The sequence below is a fragment of the Limulus polyphemus genome, unplaced genomic scaffold, assembly GCF_000517525.1.
Source record: "Limulus polyphemus unplaced genomic scaffold, Limulus_polyphemus-2.1.2 Scaffold11018, whole genome shotgun sequence".
NCBI lineage: Eukaryota > Metazoa > Arthropoda > Merostomata > Xiphosura > Limulidae > Limulus > Limulus polyphemus.
Window position 1 is genome coordinate 6,171 of NW_013676628.1, and position 9,960 is coordinate 16,130.

At 36.8% G+C, this 9,960-nt stretch overlaps 1 protein-coding gene across 1 annotated transcript in view; it reads left to right on the top strand.

Moving 5' to 3' along the window:
* The window catches only part of LOC106476612, a 12,999-nt gene extending 5,408 nt beyond the window's left edge, over positions 1–7,591 (top strand). Inside the window, exons 3-4 of the mRNA XM_022380420.1 lie at positions 5,393–5,572; positions 6,306–7,591. Of these exons, the coding sequence (XP_022236128.1) occupies positions 5,393–5,572; positions 6,306–6,538 (413 nt within the window). The 3' untranslated portion in view covers positions 6,539–7,591. The remainder of the gene's footprint in view (positions 1–5,392; positions 5,573–6,305) is intronic.
* Positions 7,592–9,960: the final 2,369 nt, after the last annotated feature.

Genomic DNA, 9,960 nt, shown 5'->3' on the forward strand with positions numbered 1-9,960 from the left:
GTTGGAAATGCGTTGCAAGTGGAGATGGATTTTGGTCCAGAAACTCATCTTCCCTACCAATTCCCGTTTTGTGGTGAAAAGGTAGGTTATCGTCTGCCTACCGCAAATCTGTTGTACCATTCCAGATACCACCTGGTGGATGAGGTCGAACTACCATTACGGTCTGTTGTACCATTCCAGATACTACCGGGTGTTGGATGAATTGAACTACAACCATGGTCTGTTGCGCCCTAGTGACTCGACACCCAGGAGTCCCATTCGTCGGTCATACGTATTATGACATTCCTTCATGTTTTTCTGCCTTTTTATGTTCACGACACAGTCATAAAAGAGCGAAGAGTATACTTGGATTAGATGTAGTGTGGTTTCCTGCTGAGATCTGACATTTTCGTTTTTGGTTCTCCTCCTCCTCCTCCTGGTCTCTCTTTGGGCGCTTCCTTAGGGGGATAATTTCTTTTTTTTACGACCCTCCACCAGTTCCAATGTGGGATTCTAGCTACTTTGTGACAGGAGATAAGATGTCATATCGGAAGTTAGAAATTTTCTACTCTGAAAATGTATTTCCGATAGATACCTACCTGCCTCTCCCATTCCCCACCCAGTCTCCCTGATTCTGATTATGTATGGTGTAGGTCTTCTGACCAATCTTAAAGTGATTAACGAGTGCAACTGTGGAAAAGGTGCTGGTTACGATGTGGGTTGTGTCACGCTCCTGTTGGTGGAGAGATGCTGCATGGCTATTTGCATGTGGATACACAGAAGCAGGAGGTGCAAGGCTAGTGGCGCGAGTTGAATAATTGCCCGATAGAGGGCAGTGCTGGTCGAGAAGTATCACACTCTAAGCTTCTGTATTTTATGTGTTACTCTAGCTGTTCACCCAAGTATCACACTCTAAGCTTCTGTATTTTATGTGTCACTCTAGCTGTCCACCCAAGTATTACACTCTAAGCTTCTGTATTTTATGTGTCACTCTAGCTGTTCACCCAAGTATTACTTTCGGTCAGTTGTAAAACTGTATGCTGTATTTTTTAGAGAAACGTGGATTTTATTTATGGAACAGAGACAGTAAAAAAAAAAAACACGTCTCGGGTATTTCTGCTAGGTTCTCACAAAACAGGTTTAGCTTCCTAAGTTCCCCCTCTTATTGCTACTAACGATTTATGAAAAAAAAAACCATGAAAAGTTGAAACCACCAAAGTTTATCATCTGGAGCGAGGGCGCCGTTAATTAATATCTTGGGAACGAGATTAAAAAGACTCAGGCTGTTAAGAAATAAAGAATATGTTAACTATGCTGTGAACACGATTAGAGCGTAATCACTAACAGAAGAGCTGTTTTCCCTAGAGCTTTGTGGCGGCTCGCGTAACGTGTACAACAATTTCGCTGATTTATTGATTTGATAATAATTAGGTTAGTTTACTGGTATTTTTTTGACAAAAGAATATTTTAACATTAATTAAAATATATTCTCGTGTAAAGCACTACTGCATCAAGTATATAACAGATATGAACGTCGATCTTATTTCACGAGATTTCAGCCACAGCAGTAATAGTGGCAAGATGTTCCAGTAACTAACAATCTGTAACCTAGTGACGTCACCGGTGATCCCAAGCTTATCTTTCAACACTGTGATGTCACTGGAGATCTCAAGCTTATCTTTAAGACACGGTGACGTCATTAGAGATTCTAGTTGTTATCTTTCAACACGGTGACGTCACTGGAGATCCGAAGCTTATTTCAACACGGTGACGTCACTGAATATCCCAAGTATTCTATCTTTCTTCCCCTATTGTAGGAATTTCAATCATTAGAAAGCACTTGAATTATTAAATGTTGTGTTTTAGCAGCTTTTGTAATCTCTCAACAGGCACAATAATTATAAGGCTTTTAAAGCTAAGTCTAGTGTGTCACCCAACAGTAGAAACACAAGACTTTTATACTTTATATAAATCCATTGTACTAACAAATAGACATGAAACTCTTATTCGGTTTACTAATGCTAAACTGGGGTTGTAGAAATCCACCCCTTGTCTTATCCTAGAGAAAAACAGACCAAGAAATTTATGTATGCAAGCGTTCCATTTCATTCTAACCAAGGGTTAGTTAAGATCGAGAAATGTTTTATTTTTAACATTTCATTCCAGCCCGGAGGGCTGTCGGGCCAACAGAGGGTTACGCCCCCTCAGTGGCCAGGAGACGTAGAAGTACACAGTGGAAATAAGCAACGAGAGATGAGTAGATAGTGAAGACGAGTTGAATACACGCTATTAGGAAACGTAATGAGAGATAGATGTGAGGTGGAAGATCAGGCATCGGAGTTACATTGTAGTCTGGATGATCAGGTGGCAAAAACACGAGGTAGAGGTTCAGGGGATGATCCTAGGAGGTAATGACGTAAATGGTAGTCTGGATGATCAGGTGGCAAAAACACAAGGTAGAGGTTCAGGGGATGAACCTAGGAGGTAATGACGTAAGTGAAAAGCTATGCGTAAAGCGTGGCGTTCCAAAACTTCCAGCCGGCTATGGAGTGAAGATCCAGCCAACATGACCATAGGCAGTGTCGGACAAAATCTTGGTAGGAATATAAAAGGAGTTGGGGATTTAAACCAGAGGATGAACCACGGAGACGGCGAAGTAAACGAAGCCTGGAATAAACCTTCGTGTGTAGGATGGCCAGGTGTGCTTTCCAAGTGAGACGGCGAAGTAAACGAAGCCTATAATAAACCTTCGTGTGTAGGATGGCCAGGTGTAGTGAGATGGCGATCAAAGGTAACTCCGAGATATCTAAGTGTGTTGGATAGGGTAATAGGAATGTTGTCAAGTCGGACATCGAAGAGAAGTGAAGTGCGGCATGAACGAAACTTGTGGCGAGTCGGGCCAAAGAGAATAGCTTTGGTTTTGTGAGGGTAAAGGGAAAGCCTCCGGTGTCTGCACCAGGAAAGAAAAGAATTGGTGGCTTTCTTTGTTGAGGGTGACCATTGTAGAACAAAGGACAATGAGAGCTGTGTCATCGGCGTATTGAAAGAGATAAACTGGAGGCCGGGGAACTGGCATGTCAGCAACATACAGGATGTACAGAAATGACGGATCCCTGTGGAACGCCAGCACGTGTGGAGAAGGGACGAGAATGAATACCATGGATGGAAATGGTAGCTCGGCGATCCCGGAAAAAGGAAAAAAATAAGTACAATGTAGGTAGCAGGAAAAGACAGGCGTTGAAGTTTGTAGATCAGCCCCCAGTGCCAAACAGAAGCAAAGGCTCTTTCAAAGATCTAGAAAATAGGACTAGTCTTCAAACAGTGGTGTATTATATGTATGGTGTTTTGAAATGCAGGAATCCTATATTTATACAGGAATTTAAACTATATGCAACATTGATGCTACTAATTTATGATTGTGCATTATTTAGCCAGACAAACTGTACCAAGTTTGAAAAACATCCATAAAAGGTAAGGATGGTTTTCTATCAAATAAATTTTCGGTACTTTTCGTGAAATTTCGTCAATGAGGCCTGCCCTTTTAATATCCTCTGGGCATTAAAGAAATGTTGTTTATAAATTTTCTTGCCCTTGCTGACAGCATGGCTACTTTGATTCTATTAAACGATCGTTAACTCGCGTGAAGGAACATGTAAAGTTAAGGTCTGCGAATATATCAAGTGTACTGGAAGACACCCTAGTCGGCCATTCAAGTTGCTCTAAGGACTAATTAGCCTCTAACAAAGGCTAATGATGAACAGAGCAGAGCATGCGCAGAAACAAAATCACAGGCAAAATGAAACCAAATATTAGGCACGTGAATGTCACTTTTAAACTACTCATGTCATCGTCATGTTGTAATTCTAACATTAAAATATTAAACACTGTGATTGTATGTAGTTTGTATTGTTTCGATAAATTGAAAAAAAAAAACGTATCACTCGCTTTATCGGATTTTTAGGTCCGGTTTCGTTGGACGTGGGAGGGTCAGGTACACCTTCGTATAGAAAACTTTCTCGTATTCAAAAGCAGTGGTTCTAGGGGGCGCTGTAATAGTAGATAAATCGGGAGAAAATGTTTATAAAAGATGAAAACACTGCTACATGTATGTACCAGCTCGGTAACAAATATGCTACTTTTTGTAACCTTTTATGGAAGATTAAGAACAAAAAATGATGCTTCAAGTTGGCTAACCCAACCTTCTAACACATTATTATTATTATTTTATTAAGCCCCACTTTTCTCATTACCATGTGAATTTTTTTAGCTCTGTAGGTGGCAGCGCATTATTGGAAGGAAATCGGTTTTTTTCACTTAATAGGCTTAGGATACTCGTGTTTTCAGAAAACTTCAACGGTATTATCAAAATAACTTCATCTTATATTCCACAAAAATTATAAAATATTAACTTAGTGTTAAAGTTTAGGTAACAAAATTACTTGATCATTTATTGAAATTTTAGATATATAAAACAGAATGAACAAATATTCACGCATTTCACAAGAACAAATAAAATAATTGAACCTAATAATCAGATTAACGGGAGATCCACAGCTCCAGGTTATCTACTCTGCAAATAAACTCAGCACTGATGTTTTATTGAACACGCACTCTAGCGAGAGAATGGAGTATCACATAGGTCAGAAAAGTAACAATTTGTGATTTATAAATAAACGTACCTGAATACCACAGTGTTACGTGATGGTATTTTTATATTCCAGTTAAATTCTACTACAGTGTTACGTGATGGTATTTTTATATTACAGTTAAATGCCACAGTGTTACGTGATGGTATTTTTATATTCCAGTTAAATACCACAGTGTTACTTGATGGTATTTTTATATTCCAGTTAAATTATACTACAGTGTTACGTGATGGTATTTTTATATTACAGTTAAATTCTACTACAGTGTTACGTGATGGTATTTTTATATTCCAGTTAAATACCACAGTGTTACGTGATGGTATTTTTATATTCCAGTTAAATTCTACTACAGTGTTACGTGATGGTATTTTTATATTCCAGTTAAATACCACAGTGTTACGTGATGGTATTTTTATATTCCAGTTAAATGCCACAGTGTCACGTGATGGTATTTTTATATTCTGGTTAAATACCACAGTGTTACGTGATGGTATTATTGCATTCCAGCTAAATGATACTACAGTGTTACGTGATAGTATTTTTACATTACAGGTAAATGCTACTACAGTGTTACGTGATGGTATTTTTATACTCCAGTTATATACTACTGCAGTGTTACGTGATGATATTTTTATATTCCAGTTAAATACTGCTACAGTGTTTACGCTTAAGAGCTGATGAGGTTTGTTTATGCCAGCTGAATACCATGGTGTTATGCGTCCAGTTTTTTATATATATATTATTCATTATGTTTCTAACATCTCAAGGTGTTGAAGCTTTAGACTGCTTCAAGTGTGTGTCAATAGAGGGCGACAACCCTGCGTGTGAAGATCCCTTTCACAACAACTACACCACCGACGTGTTGGAGTCCCCTTGCTTGGCAGGGCGGAAACATCGAAACGGACTTTTTCCAGCCACATCGTGCATCAAATTATCCGGGAAATACGGTGAGTGTTACGTACGTACACTATAGTATAATAAACTTTCTGACATAGTAATAAGTTGATGTAGTAGGACCAAGGGTACCGGAACCTGTAGGACAGGCGGGGAATTTGCCTCACTGATAAGGTTGTCACTCTTTGATTAGATTTCAACCAAGCTATCGCGATTGCTAATTTGTGTATTGTGAGGGTTAATTGTTGGTCAAGTTATGAACTTAATAGGCCTACAAACTGTATAAACAGAACCGCACGTTTGAAACTACACAAAAATACGTAATGTATAATACTTGGCTATCAGTACATAAGGAATATCGGTTCCTTAGTTTGAGTCATTTTCATTGTATTATATAAGCAGGATTAAGTTATTACAAACAGCAGGATTAAGTTGTTACGGACAATATCCTTCTTAATACTTACCCTTCAATGTGTTTGCATCGAAAGGTGATAAAAGACATGGGAATATTTTATTTTACTTTGATAACATTTTACTATGGATGTGTGTACAGAAAATCATTATTGAATTGTAATGTGATGAGTTCTGTATCTGTCAGCAGAATATTACACGTGTTGTAACTAAAGCTGGACTTTTATTTAAAGAACACTACATAAAGAGGTCTGTATCTGTCAACTTTGACAATTATGCCATTAAATAGAGAAACGTTGTGCGCATGTTAACTGAAATGAACCACAAGATATTTTATGAAGATATAAAACACTATTTTTCGCTTGTATTCTACAGGAGATACGGGAGAGTCCATGATCGTGCGGGGGTGTGCTCTTGATAGTGGAACGCTGACGATTGACACAGAGATTGTACGGATGAGTCATTGCGGTGGTTTCTACTTCGATGAACGATACGTCAGTGGCTGTCTACAAAGTTGTTCCGACGATGCTTGTAATGGCAGCTTCGCCATTTTCAATTTAACGCCCTATCTACTAACCCTCACACTTTGGATAGTAATCGTTCACTAAGCCGATAAACATTCCCCAGGAACTAAGCGAACAGTTAATCCGATATCCATTGATATTTTTTTCTTTAAGACTTCACACACTCCGTTTATATTTCTAAGATCTATTTTTGCTGATTCGCGATATTTGCGAAAGAAAACAATTTTTTTTAAAGACCCGTAGTTATTGATCGCGCTTTTTTATACTCCTCTTTACAAACTCGGAGGTTTGGCAGTATTAGTGTTATTTTCATTTAATATTTCCACTTCCACATGTATGGGACACACTTTGTTTTTGAACTCGAAAAGTGTGATATTCACCACACATGAGTTTGTAGTTTTGTCGCACCACGAAGAAAGGGTATTCCCCCTTTTAAACTTTCCCGAGGTTTAACAGCCACATATTTCAGAGAAGTAATGTAAAACCTAGAAATAAACTTATCTTTGGCAGAGTCGTTTAATAAGAGCGTGGGAGTAAAAGAGAATGGTAGAAACACCATTTTATACCGTGTTCATTGTCTTATCGTAGTTAGCTTTAACTATCAGAGAAGGAGTTAGTTAGTAGATGTGTCGTATGGTTATTTTATCTCTTGATAGACAACGCAGTTAGGTTTAACTACCAGAGAAGGAGTTAGTTAGTAGATGTGTAGTTTGGTTATTTTATTTCTTGCTTCATTAGTTAACCAAATAAAGTCGGTCAGTAATTTCTGGTGTTAACAGTAAACTGTGTAAAAGGGACTATTTTAAAAGTAAACCAAAATACAACAGAGAATAATCTTTCTCTCTGTGTGTGTGTGTATGTATGTACGTGGATGTGTGTTTGCAATCTCACATGTGAACTATATTTGTAAATTAAATTTTCTTTGTTGACATTTTATACACAGTTTTTCTGTAAATGAGTGACTGCAGCCCCCTTAGCTGTGACGTATAAGTTTCCATGGTTTCAGAAATTTCGCCTTGTCTTAGCGCTCATCAGACATATCTTCCATATTTGATGACGAGGAACCCACTTCTCAGAAAATAAAAGCTAACAGACGGCTTGAATGGATAATGAAAAAACTTGATTATAATTGTACAACGTTTCGACAAGATTATGGCATCATTAGTTACATAATCTTGTCGAAACGTTGTACATTTATAATAAAGTTTTCTTCGTTACCTATTCAAGCCGTCTCTAAACTTTTATATCTTACAAATATTTATTTTCAAAAGAAACTTGAAGGTCTCTTTTTTATGTATTCCACTAATAATTCACCCCGTGACTTCTCAATAAAATACTTATGTAAATCTCACAAACTTCTAAATCGGTTTAGTGTATTTATTTTTATCTGTCTTTGATTTAAAAAAAAAAAAAAAATTATTAACGTTACTACCTCAGTTTTGTCATTTCCAAGCGCCACTAGCTCCATCTGAGTATCGTACATATTTTAGAATAAGACTATTTTGTCTTCTGATACTTGTTCAAATTATTGTAAATATTACGAATAGGACTTAATCATTTTAATCAAAATAATACAAATAACGTTAAGCGTTACAAACATCTCTCGAAATGGTTGCTATAGTTACATTTAACAATGCTTCAAGATAGTACTATATAGTTAAAGGGTAGGCTTCAGATGTTGATTTTTTTGAAACTATATAAATTAATTGCACAAGATATTAATGTAGATGGCGCAAACAAAACTTTTTGTTATCAAAATTTATTGAACAAATACCTGTTAATTATTGGAGTGTCAAGTCGTTCTTTTTAGTTTACATAAAACAAAATATGATTTAAAAAAATAATGTCTAAGTAACAACATGTAAGTTTGACGTAGAAAAGAAAAAAACGCACTTGTATTTGTAATTTAAATGTTGAAGAAACGAAAAAACTCAGTTGGTGGTCTTGTTGCAACGACAACAAAAATTGTGATTTAAGTTTTTACAAGATACACTAAATATTATTAAAACCATAGACTTAATATAATCAGCGTAATGTATATTAAGTCTATGATTAAAACACGACAAAAATGGTGAAATTTCGTTTTTATATAAGACAACAGAAATTATGAGATTTCGTTAAAAGCTAAAAATAATAACATTTCATTAAATGTTATACTTGTTTGTTTGGCGCCAAGTATGATTTTATTAGTGTATTGGGTAAAAGTTTGATGTTTACAGCTCCGTGGATACGTTTGTAACTTGGATTGTTTAGGTAACCGAAATGGAACCTTTCAGAGTTTTGTTTGTTGTTAAGCAAAAAAGCTACACAAGGGGTTACCTGTGCTGTGCCCACCACATATATCGAAACCGGATTTTTAGCATTATAAGCCCATCGACTTACGGCTAAGCCACTGATGCCCATTTAATAAAATAATATCACCATTTACAAACCATACGTACTTGACTATTTTGTTAAACCCACGTTTTGTATTATTCACTTAGTTATATTACGCTTTACTACTGTTAAGTCAGATATCAGCTTTTCTTTTACCGACACTAGTTTTTCTTTAAACACATTTCGATATCAACATTATGATTTATATACGGGCCCTTATGACACGATGACGCTCATAAATTATTTGTGAATGTAAGAATTAATGATTGGTGTTTTAGAAAGAAACAAGTGTACTTGGATAATTAATCAAATAACGCAAATTCGCGAAAAGGCCTAATGGTCTTATTGCGTGAGACAAGCTAATCCTATACGTGAATTAGCGAAGCCAATACTATTCAGTAAATCATGGTAAACTATCTGTTATTCAGCGTTTGACAGAAGGACGTAAGCCTATTTTCCCTTATTAGTTTTCTCGAAATCAGGTTAAGTTGGAGAATAGTTTAATAGAGGCTTTGAGAGAATCGACCTTTATTAAGTGAACACTAATCATATGTTGTGCAACACAATTGTATTAACAAAGATTTAGAAACTATAAAAATATTAAACTCCTGCCCATATTTTTTTCGTAAATTTCCGAAAATTTTTTGAACAACTCTACAAAGTTCAGTTACACCTCGAGAGGACTGTATGGGTTGGCCATCCTCAATTTAAAGGTGCAAACTAGAGGGAAGGCAGCTAGTCAATATCACCCATCGGGCTACTGTTTTACTAAGGAAAAATTGGATTAATCCTCACGTTATAAAACCCGCATGGCTTAAATAGCGAGCATGTTCGTTGATAGGATTCGAACACGACCCACAGATTGCGAGTCGAATGCCCTAACAACCAGGCCATGCCTGGCCTGAGAGGAGTGAGTTAGCCCTATTGAACTAGTGGAAACCAATGCGTTTGTCCAGAGAACACAATAATGTTTCTTATGAAGTTCGCAAGTTAGCATTTTCCTAAACTGAAAATGTATTTCCGATAGATACTTACCCCCTCTCACAAAATAGCCTTTTTGAACAGCTAGAGTGACACATAAAATACAGAAGCATAGAGTGTGATACTTGGGTGAACAGCTAGAGTGACAC